This window comes from Somniosus microcephalus, chromosome 8 (genome assembly GCF_052327205.1).
Source record: "Somniosus microcephalus isolate GS21.2 chromosome 8, FLI_Smic_1.0, whole genome shotgun sequence".
In the NCBI taxonomy this organism is placed as follows: domain Eukaryota; kingdom Metazoa; phylum Chordata; class Chondrichthyes; order Squaliformes; family Somniosidae; genus Somniosus; species Somniosus microcephalus.
In genome coordinates this window covers 35,299,795-35,323,957 of record NC_140994.1, presented here as the reverse complement: position 1 = coordinate 35,323,957, position 24,163 = coordinate 35,299,795, and the positions used below count along the sequence as shown (strand labels likewise).

General features: G+C 46.6%; 1 protein-coding gene across 2 annotated transcripts in view; it reads left to right on the top strand.

Annotated features, from left to right (window-relative positions):
- The first annotated feature begins 689 nt into the window (after positions 1–689).
- The window catches only part of LOC147113445 (regulator of G protein signaling 10-like), a 92,210-nt gene continuing 68,736 nt past the window's right edge, over positions 690–24,163 (top strand). Inside the window, exon 1 of one of the 2 annotated variants that reach the window (XM_085994527.1) lies at positions 690–902. In XM_085994527.1, the coding sequence (XP_085850653.1) occupies positions 851–902 (52 nt within the window). In that variant the 5' untranslated portion in view covers positions 690–850. Of the gene's footprint in view, positions 903–4,023; positions 4,168–24,163 lie in introns of those variants that run through there. The other variant, XM_085994528.1, reaches the window with a different exon arrangement.

The following is a 24,163-nucleotide window of genomic DNA, read 5'->3' as shown; positions in this document are numbered from 1 at the left end:
AAATATAACTTTCCTCAGATAAGGAGACCAAAACTGCACAGTTTTTTAAATATTTGTTTGTGGGATGTGGGCATCACTGGCATGGCCAGCATTTATTGCCCATCCCTAATTGCCCCTGAGAAGGTGGCGGTGAGCCGCCTTCTTGAACCGCTGCAGTTAGATGAGGAAGGGTGGAAGGAGGCTCGAGCAGTGCATAAACGCGACATAGACTGGTTGGGCTGAATGGCCTGTTTCTGTGCTGTATATTCTATGTAATTCTATGCATTATAGGATCAGACAGAAAATATATATTGTAATTAAATGTTGCCAACTCCCATTGATTAATTTCCTCAACAAAGATTGAATTCTCTGCAAAGCATTGGATTTGATGATAACCCAGCCAACTGTTAGATTTTATTTCAAGCATGCCTTCTTTAGAAAGGCACACCTTCCCAGAGCCCAGGTCATTCCTGAACAGTTCGGAAGAATCCTGCAGTTGATGACTGCACTGAGGAATCAATAAGACGAAAAGAAATGGGCACGCTTTCATCTACCTAAACTGAGGACACAGCTTCGCATTTCCTTTCTTTGATCTGCCTCTCTCTTTCTTGCATTTTTCTCTCTTCCTGTACTTTTAGTGGCTGTCAGGGTGTCGATGAATTGCGAGGGCTGAACTTGTGATGCGTTTTGAGTGAAGTGTAACCCGCAGGAAGCCCATGCCACTTGTTAAGCAGAGGGGAGGAGGAAGATGCACACTTTTTTTGCGTCAGTGACTCAGTCGGCAGATTGAGAAAGAGAGAGAGAAAGACCTGAGAGAGAAAATAAGAGTTTGAAGGAGAGTCACAGCTCTGCCCTCCTTCTAGCCGGGATCATGTTCATGTCCAAAGCTGTCAGCCGGCTCAGCCGCAAGCGGCCACCTTCAGGTAGGTCCACGGTCACATTCACTCTCCGATCTCCCAAAAACACATTGGAGGCTGGCTGTGTGAGGTTATCTATATAAAAAAAAAATTCTCTCTCAATCTCTCTTTTCGGTTTGACGATGGCTCTTGCTGTTAGCGGGCGGGCGGGCCGGTTGGCACGCGCCGCTCCTCCGGCCGACCATTTGTCGGTGAGTTGCCGGGAAACCGCTCTCCCGGGCGGCGCGCGCCGAAAGCTGAGGTAAAGCACCGCTCAGCAAGGCGGCTGCTGGCTGAGCCTTTTTGCGCCAAAAAATGCGGAACTACAAACAGGATAGAAAGTAGCTGACTTCCAAGTTTCTCTCAATATTCAACGGATCTCAACTGCTTTTACTTTAAATTATACTCTTCTTCCCCCACCCCACCCCACACTGCCAGTTTGCTGTCTTCTGCTGGCTGTTTTCAAAATGATTTTTCATTGGTGTTAGTCTCAACTTTCTCAGTTCAAAGAATGAGGAATTGGTCGCGGGGAAGGACTTGCTACCGGGTTTTTTTTTAAAGTAATCATTTTCACCATCTGGTAGCACTTTTGACTTCTTTAGAACCACTAGTTTTATTCAGAAGAAGAAGTGACAAAGGAAAGTTGGGAGGCATAATGTATTTGTGTGTGAATTCTCTACCCGTCTTATATTTCTTGTCTTCAGACTTCATTTGCCTAGCCTGTGAAGTCACATCTAGACCTGTCTCACCATATAGACTGACAACACATATAGAACAGCCATTTTGAGCTGACTGATTGCAACTGTGATGAAACTGCTTCCTCTACAAAACTTGTGCGCTGGGCAGAATGAGCCTTTTTGGGATCCAAGCCATGGCTGTCTTCATCATACCTGTATAGTGCAATAGGAAATCAGTCTGAGCTTCCTTCTCCTTAGCCTGGCTTCTTAATTCATGGTGTCCCGTTCCTCCTACACAGGTCTTTAATCTAATGATTATAAATTCTTCTGGCGAAGAGTATCTGATTAGTACTATTACACCTTCCCAAGTGACTAAAACAGATTCTCATGCACTGTAGATTTGGTTGACTGTGAATGCATTCCAATCACCCCAGTATTGACTTTGCAGTTGAACAGCAATGAATGAGAAGGCATATATTTATCTTTGATTTCCATATTCCATGTTTGTTGTAACATGAGATATAGTATAGGGTTAAACCAATGACACATATACCCCTTCAGGTTAATTAATTTACAAGTTTCTAGGTTTGATTGAGTGTCACATTCTGTGTGTTGTCTGCAATCCTCATGACTGCAAAAACAGTTCAGTGTTGAAATAACAGAATGTTGAACAGCAAGGTGAGATTTTACATTTATTGCTGGTCTTAATTCAGCTCTTGATCAATTGGACCTGTCTTATGTACACCTGTAATGTAATATTTCTTAGTGGATATGTTTCTCAGTGATTGAGCTGCAGCTTCGTAATATGCAGTGAGATGCAATTGATTCGAAGCTATAGGTTTCTATCCGATTCATGTTTCCATTGGCACAACAAATACTTTGTCCAGTTGATAGCTGTAATAATTGTGAAAAATATCGCAGGCAGTACAGGTGTCAGTAGCTAGCACTGTGGTTTGTTAAAGAGAGCATGCTGTTACTCTTCACTCCATTAAACACACCACGCTGTTGAAATTAGGACTGCACTTCATAACCCAGGCTAGTGCAAAAAATGAAAAAAAGAACATTTTCTCTGAAAATTGTTTCCCCTCTGCATTAAACCAAATATTTTAGTGGTTTAACCATGGCGCTACACCACAGTTTGTTTCAGTAAGATGAAATTAAATTCCATCTTTTGACATAATGCAAGTTTTAAAATAATTAACAACAAAATCACAAAAATAGAAAATCGAGAGGAAGTGGCCTTGTATTAAACCCATTTCTCCTGATGCATCAAAGATTATATAGATTACCAACAAAGACTGAGATATATTAACATGCTGGTTTAGCGTGGCTATACATAATGCAATCAAATAATGAATTGGCACAAAGCCAGATAGCAGGCACAACCTAATTATTACACCCAACTATTAATAAATTCAGGAAAGTAGGCTAAAAGTTGGAGTGAAACTTTTGCACTACTCACTTCCTGATGTCAGTTAAATCATGCTGGTTCTAATGTTTAGTTACCTAATACTGTAATTCCAATTTTTTAAAAAGACATTTGTATTTTTATGAGAAAAGACTCCAAGAGCTAAATATCATGAATCCATTATTTTTTGAACACTGACCATTTAGGAAACCAGCAAGAGAAGTAATAGGATGTGTAATGCATATTGATCAGTCCTTGATACTTTTCATGTTTCCCCTCTAATGGGATTTGTATTCAAACACACATAACTATTTATGGTTTAACTTATATTTTTTGAATCCTAACATAATGTTGTTACAGTATAACTGTTATCTTAATGAAGTGGTCTAGGTGTATTTTTGATTTTTTAAGATAGTGTTCACGAGAACTTCCTTCATATTTTAAGGTAATATTCCTTTATTGATGCTTGGTGTGTTTAATGGACTGAGTAGAGTAACTGAACATCAAATTAAAATGAGCAGGAATATAATCTGAATTCCAGGTTAGGTTGGGTAAATAATGACCCAAGGTAACCCTTAACTGCATTAAAGCTACAGGATACAACAATTAGATAGTGTACTACAGGTAGACTACCTTTTATCTGAACTTCCGAAAACCGAAACCCTCTAAAAACCGAAGGTTTTTTCGTTCAACGTAAGCCGTGCGCACGACATGACCAGAGTGGCGCACGACTTACGCTGAGCAGCGGGTCAGCGTAAGTCGTGTGCCCGACCCCCGCCGACGACCACCCGCGGACCCCCCCGCCGACCCCGACCCCTGCCGACCCACCCCCGACAAATTTCCCAGTCTTATAAAATACCTTCCGAAATCCGAAATTTTCCGAAAACCGAAACACGGCTGGTCCCGAGGTTTTCGGATAAAGGATAGTCTACCTGTATTAAAATTCACAGTATCAAAAAATAATCCAAAACAGACTTAAAACTCAATGCTGTCAAGACACTTTCTATTTTATTTTAGCTTAAAGTGCACACTTTGTTTACAAATAATCCTGACTTCTGCTTTGCAAGGCTAGTTCCTGTCTAATGTAAGAGTCAGGAACCAGCAGTGCAGCCTGGAGAACGTTGCTATTTATAAAGCCAACACTCTTAATCACTCTTAATTGATGCAAAAATCTCCCAAATGGATCGAATCTCAAGCAGAATTTTTGGTAAGTGCAGTACTTTTATTATTTGGTTTAACAGTGTCCTGTTTATTTGTGAGGACTTGAAGTTTTAACTCTCTTACACTTAATTATTTTCCATTGTGACTTGATTGTCACTCTGGATATCATATCCTTAATGTTCAACAGGATTACTAATATCATGTCAATAAAGTTCTCTCAAAATTAATAAGTTGTAAAGAGATGATAAAAAAGTGAAACTACATCATTACAAAGAAAATTAATGTAACTGATGGAAAACATCTGTAGTTGCTTTCAGAAATCGTGCTACAGTATAAGCACTACTAAATGCCTCTGACCATCTAACTTTACCTTATTTAGACAGTGCTCACTTCCTTATGTATTAGACCTATAGCATGTTAAAGCTTAAATGAAATTCACATTGTGTGAAGTGCTGTAATTACCTCTGATTCGTTTTTTATTTATGAAGTGGAATTTTATGAAACAGACTTCATTTGTAAATTGGTCTATTTGCTTCTTTGAGAGAAATCCCATTTTGTGAGGAAATGGATCAAATTAGTCATTTAATGCAAAACTCAACATCCGAAATTACACTTGGGGAATCCATCATAGTGCTATGCAGTTGCACGGAATGATCTTCTAACCATTGTGTTCGCATTGAATGGCTTTTTGCACTAATATGGGGTGAAGATTCCTTCGTAAATTGAGAACCCATTCTTTAGAAACATATTAGCAATTTTGCTACACATAAGAAATCTTCCCCCATGAACGATTTATCAAAGAAAATAGAGTAGCTTTGTTGTTTGTTTGCCATTGTCTTTATGCCTCCACCTAGTCCTTTATCTGGGACCATGGCATGCTTTAGACTTTGGGCTTCTCTGTTACTGTTGTCAGTGACAGAATATATTCGCTGATGGGAATCATGGATACCAGTGTGGCATAGACCTTCCTGTTCTGTGGAATCTAAAGGAGAAAATATAGCCAAATAAAATAATCTTACACCAAATTGGACAGTTACAAATATAAGCTTGTGTTTACTGAGAACTGGAATTATACTACTGCACAAACCATTTCTCCTTTTAAGGTCAGTTGGCTAAAGACCACCATCTTTTTGATAGAACTCATATAGCAGACTCTAAAAGCTAAGAACCGAAACTAGGACCATTAGACAGCTCTGTTTTGTATATTTCATGTCTTTCACTGAATTATTTAAATTTGTTACACTTTTAGTGCCAAATTACTGCTTATCCCTTTCTTCAGTTTTTTGCACATTGTGTTACAGGGCTTTTAAAAATATACTAGGTGGCATACTAACAAGATATAATTGTAATGGTGAAAGGGACTCACTAAATTGGCACTGGTCATTACTGAGTCTTTAGGAGGACTTGGAGAAATTGTACTTGGGAAGCAACAGTATAAAAGTTTAGATGAATGTATAGTAACAATTTCATGTAGTCGTACAGTTACAACTTCCTATGTTTTTATTCAAAAAACAGAATTATTCATTGGAAGATGTTAGTAATTGGAATTTATTCCACAAAAAAACAAGTCCTTAAGTATCCACACCCTTTATAACTATTCATTTGAAGAGGTTTGTAATTACATGGTGGGATGAGGGATACAGTTGCAAATGCTTAAGGACATCTTTTCCTTGAAGTAACACAAACAAAAGCCTTTAAGATCCAACTCTCCCTCCAGGGGAAAGGTAGTGAAAGGAGGAAGGAAAATCCCATTACTTTAGGCTTTTGTAGTGCCATTTTGGAAACAAAAGAAATACATATCAGTAGAATATAGAATATTATAAATAGAATAACAACCCAGAGTGCGCTAAAAGGCTTTTGTATGCACAAGTACTCTATTGTTATTGTTTGTAAAGATATCTAAAGCCCTTAAACTTTGTAACCTTTGATTTAAGCCTGTTATGCCAATGCAGTTCAAAAAATATTTTTTGTTATTTCTTATTGTTTGTTTGCTGTCTGTATCAAAGTATGCTCTGGTCCTCTGGTGGCTGAGTGGGTAATGCACTGCCAGATGTGATACTGACCAGAAGGGTCCCATCGTTTTTCTGAGTTAGCTGATTTCATTTGGAGTACTATAATTATCTTCCGTGCTTGTAGAATAGGGAGCAGAAAGATCAGCCTAAACTTCCACTCCCAATCACTATCTTTTGCTTATATGTGGACCCCAGATGAGAGTAGGATTGTGCTCACCTGTAATGTTGATATATGTTGGCACTTGCCATCTCGGCTGATATGTGTAGAATGGTCCCTTGGGTGAGGTACTGGGCAGCTGGTTGTGAAACTGTGCTACAGCATGAGTTATTGCTTTGAGGAGGGAAGGGAAGGAATGGCAACTTACATTTATATAATGCCTTCAACATAGCAAAACAAGTCAAGGTGCTTCATAGTTGAGGGGCATAAAAGAGCTTACACATCAGCTGTTTTTGTTTTTAAAATAACTTACCGGCAAACAACGGCAGGCATCCAGTTCTTCATTCATGTTTTAGAATATCAGCATGAACATGAATATTCACAGCGTTGCAAGCAGGTTATTGTAGTGTATGTACCTTTAAGAGAGAACTACTTTTACAGCTCCTGTATACTGTAGTACCGGCAGTGACCACACCTGTATATAAGCCTTGAGCATGCCTCTGTACCCCCAGTCTTGAGACTACCCTGTTGATTGTTAAGTTACAGCATCCGTGTGGTTATTGAAAAACATCATACTCTCAGAATCACAGATCTAACAGTGGCGACGAGTGTCGATTCGAATCCAGCTGCAACTCTGCATTTCCCTTCGAGGATTCGCTCTGGGAGGGCGGTGGAAGAAAGTCGAGGCCAGAAACACGGGCGTCGACCACGAGCAACCGCCCAGTCGTCCGGCAGAGAGTGAACATCGCAGGGGAGGCTGTGGAGAGCCGGGCTTGGTTCCCCAGCTACGACGATCAGCAACAGACTGACGACAGGTACCAGGTACAGCGCAGACCTTTCCCGGACAGCGGCGGCTGGAGCCGACCGACGGCAGAGAAAAAGCCGAGCAGCGTCGACGGGATAAGATAGAGGGTGAAGCGCACAGGGCGCAGCCGAGGGTTGAAAACCGAGCGGCGTCGAGGAAAAACAAAACGGAGAGAGAGAGGGTAAAGCAGCAGCCGGGTTCAGGACTGAGCGCTGGAAACGGGAAAGGCGCACAGAAAAAAAAAACGCGCAGAGCGCAGCCAGGGCTCAAGGGCTGAACAGTGTCCGCGGGGAGAAGAAGGGAGAGCGCGGGAGACGCCATTGAGCCGCGGAGAAGAAGGAAGAGCGCGGGAGATGCCATTTTTAGAAGCCGCAGCGGAGAAGAAGGGCGAGCGCGGGAAGAAAGGAAAGCACGGGAGACGCCATTTTGTGCCAGCGTAGAAGAAGGGAAAGCGCGGGAGACGCCATTTTTGACAGTTAAATCACACCCAGGGATGCCGAAGAGTGGCAGTATCTCTACGTTCGACAATGAAGTCGAAGATTGGGCGACATGTGGAACGTACTGAGGTGTACTGCAGGGCGAATAAAGTGCCAGATGCTAGGAAAGCACTGGTTTTGTTAAATTCCATGGGTGCAAAAACTTATGGGTTACTGCGAAACCTAATAACCCCAGAGAAGCCTGTGAATAAGAATTTCGAAAGCATCGTAGAAATCCTACAGGACCACTTAAACCCCACATCGCTGCTGATAGCAGAACGATTTAAGTTCCATAAAAGGAACCAACACAAAGACGAAAGCAATGCTGAGTACTTAATGGAACTGCGCAAGCTATCGAAACACTGCCAGTTTGGAGTGGGACTAGCAGATACGTTAAGGGACAAGTTTGTGTGTGGGCTTCAAAGTGAAGGAACCCAGAAACGGCTTCTATCAGAAAAGGATCTTACGCTGGACAAGGCTTTCAGTATGGCAGTATCACACGAAGCAGCCGCAAGGGGCGCTGCAGAGATACAACGGAGACCGCAAGAATATGGCATCAATGAAATGTCCTATGGAACAGGGAAGTGTTATCACTGCGGCAGAACAACACACGACCAGAAGGATTGTTGGTTCAAGGACCAAGTGTGCAGACAGTGTGGAAAAGCAGGACACATAGCAAGAGTCTGCAGGTCTGGAAAGAAAACCAACAGCAAGAAATCTCCACAGGAGAAGTACAAAAAGGTACACAAGGTGATGGACAGTAGTTCAGACGAACAGAAAAGTGACACAGACTCCGGAAGCAAGGAGCTGGGTTGTCTGAAACTACATAAGGTAACCAAAATGGAGGATCACCAGACTATCTGGGTTACACTCAAGATAGACGGAGTCCAAGTGAAAATGGAATTGGACACAGGATCAGCCCTAACAGTCATAAACCAAAGGGACTACAAGCGGCTATTTTCACATATACCCTTGAAAGCTACAGAGATTGTCTTGAAGACATACACGGGGCAAAAAGTCTACCCCAAAGGAAAAATAAGGGTGAAAGTGATATACAAAGGCCAGGAAATACCTAAAATGGACTTATATGTATTGCCAGATGGAGGACCACCACTGCTAGGACATGAATGGATCCGGAAGATACAATTAGATTGGCATTCCATACAGGCACTGAAGGTTGAGGCTAAAAAGGATGACGACGTCACACCTGGACGACTGTCAAAAATGCTAACTGACGCAAAAGAAGTGTTCCAGGAGGGACTCTGAACACTAAAAGGCATAACAGCAACGATTAAAATAGAGGAAAATGCAAGCCCAAAGTTTCTTAAGGCCAGACCAGTGCCTTATGCGATCAGACCAGCCGTCGAAGCAGAGCTGGAAGGGTTGGAACGTTCAAGAGTACTGTCCAAAGTAGACTGGAGCGAGTGGGCTACACCCATCGTTCCTGTAATGAAGAGGTCGTTGAGTAATACGCCTGGGGAACCAAAGAAGGTCCGCATCTGTGGGGATTTTAAGGTGACAGTGAACCCAGTCCTTCACATGGTACAATATCCGCTTCCACGAATTGAGGATATTTTCGCCTCGCTATCTGGAGGTAAACGCTTCACCAAAATTGATCTAGCCCAGGTGTACTTGCAAATGGAGGTAGAAGAAGCCTCGAAACAATACCTCACGATCAACACTCATAAAGGTCTCTATCAATACAACCGGCTGGTGTTCGGGGTAGCATTGGCTCCGGCTATTTGGCAAAGGGCGAGGGATCAAGTCCTGCAAGGGATTCCAAGGACCCAGTGTTATTTGGACGACATCCTGGTCACGGGCGAAAATGACAGTGATCACCTCGCCAACTTGGAGAAGGTGCTCACCAGATTAAAGGAATATGGGCTACGAGCTAATCGCCACAAGTGCGAGTTTTTCCAGAAGCAGATCTCGTATTGTGGCCACGTCATCGATGAAGAGGGGTTACATAAGTCCCCTGAAAAGATTGAGGCAGTAGTCAAGGCTCCAGCACCGGAAAATGTGTCACAACTGAGGTCGTTCCTCGGGCTGGTAAACTACTACCATAAGTTCTTACCAAATTTGTCCACGGTATTACACCCACTGAACACCCTACTGCAAACAGGGGTACCATGGAAGTGGAATGACGAACGTAGACGAGCTTTCCAGAAGTGTAAAGAATTGATCACATCAAAAGAGGTGTTGGCCCATTTCAACCCAGCACTACCAATTCGTTTGGCATGTGATGCATCACCTTATGGTATTGGAGCGGTGCTGTCGCACAAATTCCCAGACGGGTTGGAGAGGCCAGTAGCCTTTGCGTCTCGATCACTAACCTCAGCCGAGCGCAACTACGCCCAAATTGACAGGGAGGCCCTCAGCCTAGTATGGGGAGTAAAAAAATTCAACCACTATCTGCATGGGCAGAAGTTCACCTTGCTGACTGACCACCAACCACTTGTCTCCATCTTTAATCCTAAGAAGGGCGTTCCAGTGATGACTGCACAACGGTTACAAAGATGGTCCCTGTTTCTAGGGGCGAATCAATATGAAATAGAATATAAAGGCACGAAACAGCATGGAAACGCTGATGGGCTATCACGCCTGCCACTGCCTACTGTGGAGGAAGCACCAGCAGTGGACCCTATTGAGATATTTTATTCGTCAATAATTGAATGATTGCCAGTAACGAATGCGGATATAGAGAAGGAGACCCGCAATGATCCGACACTGTCTCGGGTATATGATTTGACGGTGAGGGGATGGCCAACACATGGCGACTCACTGTTGCCAGTATTTTCATCCAGAAGAGAACAGCTGTCAGTATGCCAGGGGACAGTGATGTGTGGATCCCGAGTGGTGATTCCACCCAAGTTAAGGGAGAGAGTGCTAAATGAGTTTCATGAAGGTCATCTGGGAGGGGTGAAAATGAAAAGCCTTGCTCGGGCTTATGTGTGGTGGCCGGGGATCGATCAACAAATCGAGGACCTAACAAAGAGCTGCTCAGGATGCCAGAAGGTCCAAAATGCACCACCACATGCCCCTCTACACCCATGGGAGTGGCCCTCCTCTCCATGGCAACGGGTGCACATTGATTTTGCTGGTCCATTCATGGACTCAATGTTCTTAATAGCAGTGGATGCTCACTCGAAATGGCCTGAGGTGATAAAAATTCCTCAACCACTACAGAGAAAACGATTGCAGTCCTACGGACCATATTTGCCAGGAACGGCTTGCCAGAGCAGATTTGCTCTGATAATGGACCACAGTTTGTGTCCGAAGAGTTTCGGAAATTTATGAGAAGGAATGGGGTCAGGCATTACACATCCGCCCCGTATCATCCAGCCACAAATGGATTGGCTGAGAGGTTCGTACAAACCTTTAAAAAGGCGATAAAGGCCATGTGCAACGATGAAATTCCACTACAGCATAAGGTGGACAATTTCCTATTAGCCTACAGAAATGCGACACATGCAGTCACCAACCAGACGCCGGCCATGATGTTCTTTAACCGAAGGTTGAGATCTCGTCTGGATTTGCTCAGACCAAATGTGCGAAGAAATGTTGAGGATAAACAATTCCAGCACATCAATGAGAAGCCGACAAGGAGCTTCAATGTAGGACAACCAGTCTTGGCCTGTGACTACCGAACAGAGAAATGGCAACCCGGAACGATATGCACAAGGCAGGGCCCATTAATGTACACAGTGGATGTCGGGGAGAACATTGTGAGACGCCACGTCGATCAGATCTTAGCGTCACAGGAACGAGTCAACCCCATGTCTCGAGTACCTGGGGATGAACCCGACATACCGGTAGCATCTACCTCAGAACCAGGAGCAGTGGAAACCGATGAACTAACCGACGAAAAGGGGCCAGAATCGCCTCCGCACCAAGAACAAGAACCTCAGGAAAGGCGCTATCCCGAAAGGATCAGGAAGCCGCCCCAAAGACTGAATCTATAAATGGACTATTGTTGTTTAATGTACATGTTAAAGTGTTAATTGTTATTTGAATATTATGGGTACTGCTAATCTAAAAGGGGAGGAATTGTAGTGTATGTACCTTTAAGAGAGAACTACTTTTACAGCTCCTGTATACTGTAGTACCGGCAGTGACCACACCTGTATATAAGCCTTGAGCATGCCTCTGTACCCCCAGTCTTGAGACTACCCTACTCCAGTAAATACCTGTTGATTGTTAAGTTACAGCATCCGTGTGGTTATTGAAAAACATCATACTCTCAGAATCACGGATCTAACAGTTATGTAGCTGCCGCTTGCATTCACACTGCTGCTAAAATACTCAGAGACTGCCTCAGTTGGCCCTGTGTAAAGACTAGAGTGTATTAATGATTATTTCCTATTGTGAGTTCACATCCCAATTATAGTGCAGGCCACTAGGTTCATTCAGTCGACTTATGTAAAGTTGCCAAATGTCATGTAGTGAGTGTGTGTGTGATTGGCACAGGTTCCTCTGGTTAAATCACTTTGATAGTTTGTAGCATTCCCCACTTTTTTTTAGATGCCCAGGAATTTTTTCAGTTGTTACTTGATGAATTAAATCCGGATGAAAACCAAGATTTTTTGAAAAAAATGCATGTTATATTTTGTGAGTGAAACTGTGGAGAAAATTCAGTGTTTTGAAAAGATCAGCAAAATATTTCTGTATGCTTATGACTTATGCTACTATCATATTTTACACCATATTAACCTTTATTTTAAGCAGGTTAACACCTCTGTTAAAATAGTGGCCAGAGGATTTCTTGTCAATGTGTCATGTGTTCATTTTAAATGTGTAATTTTACTCTTTAGTGGTATCTTTTCTTCTGTTTACTAATCTTAATGAAAAAGTAGAGAATAAAATATAAAAAAAATATAGCCCTCAATGTATTTAAATTTTATTTAAGTACTGAAATGTTTATATTTTTTCATAGTCTGTTGAAGAGGAGAGATAATGGCCAGAAATTCAGGCTCGGCGGGCTTCCTGCGGGTGCACGCCCCCGACCTGCACTTACCTAGCGCGCCGGCCGTTGAGCTGTGGGCCCACATGGGATTCCGATCCTGGGCCTCCTCCAACTGCCGGCGCGCAGTGCTTGCGTATCCCAGGGGCGCAGTTAGTTCGATGCGACCCCTGGGATCACGTGGGCCATGGCAGCCAATGGTAGCAGGGAATGCTTCATTTATAAGTTTGACAGGAAGAGCTGTCAAACCTATAAATACTATAAGCCCCAAAACATCACTTAAACCTCAAATAATTTTTTTTTAAATCACATTTTTAAAATCTATATATATAAATCGGTACTTCTGTCCTTCTGTCTGTCTGTCATCGCGCGTGCGTCTGGGGGGTATGCGCTCGAAAGTTACAGGGCGTACCTACGCGCGCGTTACCTCCAAAGAAAGCTTACGCTTCCGAGACGGTTTTAAGCATATTTACGTTTCGGCCGGGCTAAAATCGCGCCCGCGGTATCCCAAAAACCTTCAACATTCCGCTCATTAGCATCTCATTATCCGCTCATTAGCGACAGAGTGACCTCGAGCTCGACCAATCGTACGCCGGGTTGCTGGCGTGTGCCGCCGGGCCAATCGGTGCGTGTGTGGCCGGGCCTTATCGTTCTGAACCGAGGTGAGTCGCCGCCATCTTGCTTCCATTCTTTTTCCTGCTTTCTACGTCTTTCTTTTCAAATATACATTTCCACCAAAATAAAATTGAATTTATTAAATTGTTTTTAAAAAAATCACTCATTTGTAAACCTAACCTGAACATTCTTTTTCCTACCTTTCCCCGTTTTTTTCTTAGGCCTCAAAGCCTGCGCCTTTCTTGCCCAGCCAGGCCTGAGCTAGGTGATTGCGCTTCTGCTAAGCTCCTCACCCCCCCCCCCCCCGCCGTGTCACGTTACACAGGGCAACGGCGTCAGCCACGAGGGTCAGGGTGCGCGCGCAGCAGGAGCAGGTGAGACGCGGCGTCTCTGTTCCGCGCTTGGCGGGGGGGGGGCGGGGCTCAGCCGCCGGCCGTCTCTCAGAGCCGCAATCGGGCTCGGCGGGGGGGGGGGGGCATGGCTCGGCCGCCGGCCGTCTCTCAGAGCCGCAATCGGGCTCGGCCGGGGGGGGGCGGGGCTCGGTCGCCTGCCATCTCTCAGAGCCGCAATCGGGCTCGGCCGGGGGGGGCGGGGCTCGGCCGGGGGGGGCGGGGCTCGGAGAGCGGGGCTCTCGGCCTGGGCCCCCCCGGCCCCCCTTCCCCTTCCCGCCCCCCCTTCCCCCCCTTCTCCCCCCCGCCCCCCCCTTCTCCCCCCCGCCCCCCCCTTTTCCCCTCCCTTCCCCCCCGCCCTCCCTTCCCCCCCGCTCTCTTCCCCCACCCGCTCTCTCTCTTCCCCGCAGTCGCTCTCTCTCTTCCCCCCAGTCGCTCTCTCTCTACCCCCCAATCGCTCTCTCTCTTCCCCCCCAGTCGCGCTCTCTCTCTCTCTTCTCCCCCCCCCCCCCCCCCAGTCGCTCGCTCTCTCCAATTCCAATTCCAATTCCAATTAAAATGCTTTATTGGCATGAAAGTTTACAGAGAAACATATTGCCAAAGCTTACATAGCAAAAAGGTACAGTTTTCCAACATTCTGTAGGTGTCAATCGATTTGACATTTGTTGGGTACATACAATATTACTTTTAAACAATATTAATTTTAAACAGTCTTTGTACTTCATTTGGTACGTTCAATATTAATTTTAAACAGTCTTAATTTTAAACAGTCCTCAGGTTGTGACATGTTGTTACATATTTGGCCCCAAGGTATGGTCTGTCTCCTTCTCCTAGGACTAATCTCAATTTTGACAGATCATCCAATTCCTTGAAATCTGGGGTTGTTTGGCTTAGCTTGTTGAATAATATGTTTCTTGATGTGTTGAATTTTTCGCATTTTAGGAGGAAATGCATTTCTGTTTCAACCTCGCCAGCCAGACATTGATCGCATATTCTATTCTCTCTAGGCTGCCAGGATTTCTTGTATCTGCCTTTTTCAATTTCCAGTTGGTGGTCGCTTAGTCTGTACCTGGTGAGGGTCTGTCTCTGTTTTGTGTCTCTGATGGTCGTGAGGTAGTCTGCCAGTTTATATTCTCTTTTTAGGGCCCGGTAACATTCTAATCTGCTTTGGCTTTCGGTTATTTTGTTCCAATGTTCCAGGTAGGTTTCTTTGCATTTTTTAATGATTTGGTTCACTCGGATTGGTGTTTGGGCGGCTGTGTTGGTCTGGGGCTGGTCAGGGTCCGGCTGAGTACTTAGTTTCCGTAGCAGCTGACTCAGGGGACTCTTTTCTGGGTTTAGCTCTTGGGTCTGAAAGGCTTTGAAATGAAGGGTGTCTGGGGAGCTAGATTTGAGGTGATTTAGGAAGTTTAGTGCTCGTTTTTGGATGTTTATTATCAGTGGGTATCTGCCTAGTTCGGCTCTGCATGCATTTGTTGGCGTTTTCCTTTGGGTGCGAAGGATGCTTCGGCAGAATTCTGCATGTAGGGCTTCTATTGTATGTTTTTCCCATTTAGTGTAGCTTTGGTGATTTAGCGGGCCCCATACTTCACTACCGTACAGTGCAATGGGCAGGATTATGCTGTCAAATATTTTGAGCCAGATTTTGATTGGGATTTGGATGTTGTAGAATTTTCTTTTTATTGCATATAGGGCTCTTCGGGCTTTTTCTTTTAGTGCATTCACTGCTATGCTGAAGCTCCCTGATGCTGTAATAGTTAGACCAAGGTAGGTGTAGCTCATAGTGTGTCCTATAGTGATATCACTGAGGGTAAACTGGTATTTGTTTTCCTGACATCTGGGCCTTTTTTGAAAAATCATGATGTTGGTTTTCTTTAGATTTACTGTTAGAGCCCAATTTTGGCAGTATTTGTCGAGTAGGTCTAGTTGTTGCTGTAATCCCTCTCTCTCTCTCTTCCAACAACAACATGCCCTCGAAAAAGCCTCGGCACCGCTGGGCACTTCAGCTAGTAAACTATAAATTACATGAAATAACTATTTTAAACAATAATTTAAATTTTTGAAAAAATTAATTACATTTTCTAACGGGGCTAAAAATAAACTTACCTTTCTTTAAAGTATTTAAAAATAATAAACCTGTGGAAAAAATGTTTTAATTTTAATTAATTTACCACTTACTTTGTTAAAAGCAGGCCTTGCGCCTGCTTTTTAAAAGTGTAACTGCTGGAGACTTACCTTCCCGGAGAAACCTGCAAAAAAAACGTAAGTTCAATGTGCACGTGCTGCCTCTCCGGCGCACGCGTTCCACCTCTGAACCCCTTCTTTCAGGGGAACGGAAGTGCCGGTTTCCCGCGCATGCGCAGTGTATGCATAAAACTGGTACTCATGCATTGGGACCCGAATTTCTGGGCCACTGGATTTTGCTCCACGCTGTTCATTACACTTGCACTTGCCCATAGACTTTCTATGAGCTTTTGCACCGGAAGTCCCCGATAGCCAAGCACCCAAAAAGCGCAGCACCCTTTACAAGACACCTGTGTGACTAGGGAAAGCAAATGTGTATATCCTTAACCAATCAGATTGAAGAATCGTTAATAAGCAGCGCAGAGTCTAAATCAGGAACTGTTAGTTAAAATATTGAATTCAATGTCAAATCAGGTACAGAAAGCAAAATAAAGAGAGAGAAAAAAAGATGGGATTAAGAAAGAGAGATAAGAGACAAAATAGAAAAAGTAAAACAAAAACTTTTTTTAGTTAAATCTTTTAATTTTTTTAAATCTCCAACAATAATTAAAACCTGAAGGAATGAGACTCCACACTTGTAAATGTTAATTTTCAGTGCCAGAGAGGTTGTTTGGCAGTAATTAAGACTTATCGGCCTAGAAATTGGGTATAGCCTCGCTTGAGGCGTTAGAACTGGCGAAGCGCTAAGTTTATAGCCAGACGAAAGTTATCGCTGCCTGGCGAGATATTGGGTTGCATCGCCCCCAAAGGGGATTGAGGCGCTAATTCAGCCGTTGCACGGTGCTCTTAAGGCGCAAAAGTTCAGGCGCTACTCAATATCGACGCGGACGGGCGCAGCGCAGGTGATCTCAATTACGGGAAACCATGAGACCTCCAGGCGCCGGCCGGCTCTTAAAGGGGTGGGTCAGTCAGCCTGAGCTTCAACACCCAACGCCCTGTAGGCCTCAGATTCGGCGCTCGCCCTTGTCTGGCGGTACAAACTTGTTCAGCATGGAGAAGGTTAGACAGAGAGCAGAGCACTTCAGCACTGAGGCTCTGGACCACTTGGTGGCTGCAGTTGAACGCCATCGAGAGGTCCTGTATCCGGATAATGGCAAGAGGCCGAATCAGAAGGCTTACCGACGATCTTGGAGGGAGGTTGCTGTGAGGGTCAACTCCAGCAGCATAGCGACCAGGACCCCTGTTCAGTGCAGGAAGAAATTCAACGACCTCACACGGATCGTTAGGGTGAGTGATGGTTTAGCAATCTTCTGATTCCCTCCATCTGCAGCTGACTTCGGGCACCCTGCTGCAATGATGCCCCAATGGCCATCTGTCAGCATGCACCCATGGCCCTTTCTGGGCACACACATGGACAGATGTCTCAAGGCCTCATGTAAGGGCTCTTGCACCATGGGGGGCATGCGATGATCTCTCAGGGCCTCATGTAAGGGCTCTTGCACCATGGGGGGCATGCGATGATCGCTCAAGGCCTCATGTAAGGGCTCTTGCACCATGGGGGGCATGCGATGATCTCTCAAGGCCTCATGTTACAGAATTTCCCCTGCAGTCCAAACTGGCGATGATCCGAAAGGAGCAGCATCGAACCGGTGGCGGACCTCCACAAGTGGTCACTCTGACGGATCTGGAGGAGAGAGTGCACCAGATACTTGGAGGACGTCTGTCTGGTCCCGTGACCACTGCATCTGCCGACTCCATTACCGACAGCGAGGGTAAGACTCTCACCTTTTTCACCTGTTGCCTTACACTTGGTCCCCCCGCCAGCATGCATCCTCAGTGTGCAGCCATGTCAGAGCCTTGCCGCAATCTGGCAGGCCTTTCAGCAAAGCTGTCCTTTTGCTAAAGCCACTCTTCCACCTCCCACTTTCAGATGAAGCAGCACCAACTCGGGCTCAACGCGCTGAAGCTGCCAGTGCCAGTGCCACCGGAGGCGAGGACCAGGAGGAATCCGGACCAGCCATTGCAGAATCCGGGGAGCTGACACATCTACAGACTGGGGATAGTAGTCCCCTGGAGGGGAGGGGGGGGGCTCTGTGGATGAACCAGTTGCCGGACCAAGCGGCATGCAGCAAAGCACGGGGGATAGGCAAGTTCGGCCACCGTCTCCCCGGAGGGCAAGGCAGGTCGTGATGACTGCTGCACAGAGTGCAGGTGAGGTGCGTCGCCTGGCTGAGATGAGCAAGCAGGCCCGGGTCAGACACACGGAGCTGATGACTGCAGTCGAGAAGATGCCTGAGTCAATAGATTCATTGGCTAAGAGTATGTTGGACTTCGGGGCAACAATGGAGAGGACTCTCCAGGGCTTTGGGGCAACAATGGACAGGACTCTGCAGGTGTTCGGGGCAACAATGGACAGGACTCTGCAGGTGTTCGGGGCAACAATGGACAGGACTATCCAGGGCTTTGGCTCAACAATGGAGAGGACTGTCCACGGCTTTGAGTCGGCTATGGAAAGGACTGTTCAGGGCTTCGGACAATCCCTGGAAAGGTCTGTGCAGGGCTTGTCCGAGGCAGTGGAGCAGTCGGCACCTGGCTTGTCCGAAGCAATGGGAAGAACTGTCCAGGCCTTCTCCGAAGCACTGGCACCTGGCACACAGGTCCTCACTGTTGCCATGCAGTCACTTGCTGGGCTCCTCCACAGCCAGATTGACGCAACGCGATCTCTCACTGTAGCCACCCTCTCTGCATCAGTTAGGATCACCCCGGGCCCTTCCAGTCCCATACAAGGCCAGCAATCAGTGGAGCATGCGATTGTGGCGGTAGAGCTGAGCCGCTCCCCTCAGATAGCCAGTGTGTCGTCCGACCATGGTGCAGGTGTCCTCTCTCGGCAGGAGACCACTGCACATGCCAGCGCTGGGACGCCTGCATTGCAGCTGCCACCACCTGCAGGCCACACTGCTTCCAGCCATGGTCACATCAAGCATCCTGCGTCCGCACCCTCCAAGCCCAGAGGTCGGCCAGGCCGTCCCTCAGGGGCTTCTGCGCTTCCAGACAGTCAGCAGGCGTCCCCCAGCCTTGAGGCCGCCACTGGGGTCCAATTACGTCGGAGCAGCAGGGAGGGAAGGGGCCAGTTGTAGAGTGAGGTGCTGAGACGTTTGTTTGTCCAAATGCAAGGACACCCTCACCTGTTGTTATATTTGCAGAAGGTTTGTTGAGTTTTGTGGCTTTGCCGAGCAGTTCACAGTTATTTTGAAAGTTATGGTTTCTGTTGACATTACGTTGTTTAGCTGTAATGAAAGACTTTTGTGCCAATAAACAGAAGTTTCAATGTGGCATGGTGCATGTGACTAGTTTCAGTGATGCTGGCATTCAGAGGCCCTCAAACATCCAAAGTGCGCATGAGTTAAGACTCTCATCATTCCGCTACAGGGGTCTCGACACGAGTCCAGATGAGCCTCTGACGTATGGCCCTTCCACTTTCAGCAGCCCTTCCATCTTCCTCCTCCTCCTCCGCCTGCACTTCCTCCTCCTCCTCCGCCTGCACTTCCTCCTCCTCCTCCGCCTGCTCTTCCTCCTCCTCCGCCTGCTCTTCCTCCTCCTCCGCCTGCTCTTCCTCCTCCTCCTCCTCCTCCTCAGCACGGTGGCATAGTGGTTAGCACTGTTGCCTCACAGCGCCAGGGACCCGGGTTCAAATCCGGCCTCGGCTGACTGTCTGTGTGGAGTTTGCACATTCTCCCCGTGTTTGCGTGGGTTTCCTCCGGGTGCTCCGGTTTCCTCCCACAGTCCAAAGATGTGCAGGTTAGGTTGATTGGCCATGATAAAAATTGGCCCTTAGTGTTAGGGGGGATTAAATACGTGGGGTTACGGGGATAGGGCTTGGGTGGGATGGCTGTCGGTGTAGGGACCGGGTGCTAGGGTTTGGATGATCAGCCATGATCTCGTTGAATGGCGGAGCAGGCTCGAAGGGCCGAATGGCCTACTCCTGCTCCTATCTTCTATGTTTCTATCCTCATACTCCTCCGTCTGCTCTGCTGGTCGTTGAGGGACAGCTGGAATTGGCTGTGTGCGTCGAATCGCCAAGTTGTGGAGCATGCAGCAGACGACGACGATGTGTCCCACTTGCTGCGGCGAGTACTGCAGGGATCCCCCCGAATCTTCCAGACATTGGAAATGCTTTTTGACAACACCAATAGTGTGCTGTTTACTGTGCCTGGTCGCCTGATGGCCGCTGCTGATCAGCTCTTCTGCTGGGGTGTCGGCCACACGGAGTGTTGTCATCAGCCATGGCCAGAGAGGATAGCCCTTGTCCCCAGTAAGCCAGCCTCGTCTTCGAGGCAGCCCCTCAAAAAGGTTACAAACTGAGGTCAGCCGCAGGATAAAGGCATCGTGGCTGCACCCTGGGAAATGCACGGTGACTGCCATGATGATTTGGCGGTGGTCACAGACCAGCTGCATGTTGAGGGTGTGCAACCCCTTGCGGTTGCGGAAGTCCTAAGGATGATGGCATGGCGCCCTCAAAGCCACGTGTGTGCTGTCACTCGCCCCCTGCACCATGGGGAAGTCCGCAATAGAAGCGACACCCTGCGCGACCACCGCCTGCTTGTGCAGGGTCCGAGGGAAGGTAATGAATTGACGCCTTCACCTATAAAGGGCTTCTGTAACTTGCCGGATGCAACAGTGGACTGCAACCTGAGCGACAGTCGCAATGTCCCCAATGGCTGACTGAAAGGATCCGTTGGCATAAAAATGGAGGCCATCAGTCAGTGTAGCCATCACGGACAGAGAGGTTCTGCAGCGTTCACGCGGCTGCAGATCCTGACCAAACAGGTGGCACAGATCAGTAACAATGTCCCTCCAGAATCGGAGCCTTCCCAAACACTGCTCCTCCGACATGTCAAGGCTTGTCACCTGCTGCCTAAAGACCCTCGCAGCTTCCCGTCGGATTGGCCGACCTCCATTGGCCCTCCTCCTTCTGGCCAATCCCGGCCCTCTCTCCCGCCTTCTCTCTGCCCCTTCACAGTGTTGGGCGATGAGGCCGTCGCCCTCCAAACAAGCTCTCATTCCGATGCCAGTTGGTCAAAAGGCTTTTAGGTGTACTGCTGCAAGTGCTTCGGACAGGTTTGAAGGACCCAAGTACAGTAAAGCTAAATTCCCAGAACTCCGCCCCACATTAGCTCGCCAACTCTCTGGCAACGATCGCAATGAGCAGGCCAAGTGGCAGAAGAATCTGCACTAAAGCTGTCCCCTTTAAATAGCGCCCCCCTACTCAGAGAAGGGCCTGTTAGCCCTCCTTCGAACTGTCACTAATAGCGCTGGGCGCTAAGGCTCCGGGCGCCACCCAATATGCGCTCAGGCGTTCCTAGAAGGCGTTGCACACTGAAATGATGTCATGAACTGCTTGCGCTCGCGGGCGCGCGCAAACACTTAGCGCAGGCGCTAAATGTATAATCAATACCTGAGTTGTCGCTATCTTCATAGCGTCCGCCCCAACATAGGGCATCGCCCCAATTCTAGGTCTCTTTAGGCGCTCAGCGCCGGCGCTACCAACCCAATTTCTAGGCCATCATGCCTTAAAAGGGTACTTAGACTGGAATGGATAGCCTTAACTTTTCTTGGCGCATTTAGTCTATATCTGTGAGGTAAGTACAGCAACATCACGCCATTCAAAGAACTTGAATGGTGAGTTAGATGGCAAGATACCATTTTCGGGAAGCTCTTGGAGAAACGTTGCATCTCGGTAGCAACTTCAGTATTTCCGCGTTTAATTGCACATGTGCAGTCACCAGAAGTGGCTGTCCAATTTCCATGTAAATAACGGTGAGCGTTGTTAGCCTCGCCATTATTTCTACAGGAAAAGCTGGCCCGTCATGTATAGAAGTTACATTAGGCCCAGTGATAATGCTACAGGAAAAGCTGGCCCGTCATGTATAGAAGTTACATTAGGCCCAGTGATGATGCTAATGAATATCTTCATAAGTGAGACTGCCTAGAAAAATTATAAATGACAGTGTTTAGACACCAAATATTTACAGTAAGCAGGGTGCTAGTAACTTGTGAATTGTAAAATAACTATTTAGAGGAACAAGGAACAGATTAGCATTTCACAAGGTGTGGATGAGGACATCAGTCTGTTCTTTCAATTTATATTGGCCCAGATTTTGCGGTGGTAATGATGATGAAACTGTCAGTGTTCGCCGTCATTACTCCTCTGAAAGTGACAGCAACTTCTGTAGTCAGCGCATGCACAGATAAACAGGGAAATCCAGAAGTTGCTGTCAATCATTCCCTGCTCCTCCACAAGTTGCGCTGTGGAACTTCGTGGGGCCGGCAATCAATTCAAATCACATATAGGATGAAAACTTGGCCTATTAAACTAGAATATTGCTGTTAAACCGGCCCCCCCCCAAAAAAAATAAGTTAAGCCTTGTTGAAAGAGGTGTAACTGGGTTTTTAACAGCATATTGCCTACTGAACAACCGTTCTGGCCCTGAAAAACTAATTTTATATTTGTGGAATGTCACATTTTTCCATTAATATAAGAATATTGTTTTTAATATAATTTAAAAAAAAAGTTTATGATTTTTCAGCTTCTACCTTAATCCTATGTGTATATCCCAATCTTTGGCCGGAACTTTGCCGGCGCTCAGAGGGCGGGTTCGGAGGTGGGTCCGCTGTCAAAATCTAAAAGATCGACAGCAGGTCGGGAAACCCAATCTGAACCCGCCTCCGTGTCAGTTTCCCAAGTGCGGGGTCTGCCTGTGCTTTGCAGACCCGGCACTAAGCGGCATTTTACCACCTTCTAGCCATTTTCCCAATTTTTCCACGAGGTCCCCGCCGCTCGGGGATCACATCAACTAAGTGTGTCGGGTTCTCTATGACTGTACATTGTTGTGAATAGATGACAGCTGCAAAAGTGGTATAAAAGCTACCATTTCATAGCTGTTCACTTTCCAATTTCAGAAGCTTGAGCCTTCAGGATTTGGAAGACACTTTTGAGCTGTATGCAGTTTGGAAGTGTTTGGTGTAAACTCTCTATCCACTGTCACCTCCTTGGAGCAACCTCTCTCACCATTGACAGATCGCTTCTGTCATCTCAACTTCAGCTGCCATATATTCCAGCAGCATTGGCGCCCTTGAAAATATCTCACCTTGGTCCTCAGAATCCAACCACGATCAGCCCCAACACCAACATCACCAGGCCCACCAGCAGCACCAACAGCAACACCAACCTTCTCCTCAATCACCTGATGCTGCACAGGACAAAGGGCATCAGTACCTGACCACATTGCTGCCCAGCACACCAGCAATGGCCTCACCATGGGCAGATTTACTTCACTTGACGCTGTACACCCTGGCTGCCAAAAGATGCACCAGATTGGCACCACCCCACACCAGCACCATAAAGCATCCCTACAATGTCCAAGCCATTCCTTTCACACTCATCACCATTGGGGGAGGGGGGAGTTATGTCTTACCATTCACTGGAACTCACTAAGACGCTTCCAAAGGTGCACACAAATCTGTACAAGAAGGCAAAGTGTTGAAAATAAGAGTTCAATGCTTGACAACACATTAATAGACACTTTACACGAACATTGGCTAAAGCACACAAGTGCCTACCCTTGTGTGTTGTTAGTTTGAATGATTGGACAAGGATGAGTGTGAGGGGTGGCTAGTGAGATGGGGAAGTGATAACGTAGATTGAGAGGGATGGGTGGACATGGAAGGTAAGTTGGTGTGAGTAAGGATGTGCAGGAATAGGGTAGGGAAGGCAGTGTGATGGGGATGTGATGAGTGGCACAGGAGGATGAGGTTGAGTGTGGCTTTGCAGTAACATTTCGTGATCTACTGAGATCATTGAAAGGTTTGTGCCACTGCAGCCTGGTCCTCCTGACGACATCCCTGCTTGTATCCTCCTGTGCAATGTGCAACCAGGCTGCGTTGGTGTCCTGGGGAGGTGTCTTCCGCCCATTGGAAGGGAAGAGAATCTCCCTGCGTGCTGTGACTCCCTCCATAAGTATATAGAGGGAGTCATGGGAGAGCCTGGGTGCAGCCGTGCATCTTTGTGCAGTGCTTGTCAGTGTTTGCAGCACTTCAATACTGTAGAACACTGACAGCAGAACTGTCAAATTGAACGTGGACAAGACCCCTTTAAGGAAACCGACCGATGATGCGTCATCAGATGACGTAATCAGACCTGCTTCCTTTCAATTGGCCAGGAACCTTGCAGGGCGGGCTTAACGAGCCCAGTCAGAGGAAAATCACTTGGAGGAGGTAGGATGAAGACGGGAGCGGGGTTTGAAGATGCCACCTACTCTGGCCGCACTGGACTCTCCACAGTTGGCGAAATCACGGCCTTTATTTCGCTCTCTGTAAAATTTATAAAAAGTAAATTATACTCTGTGCATTTTACTTCCTGGTTTGCTGTCTGTGAGAATTCTTCA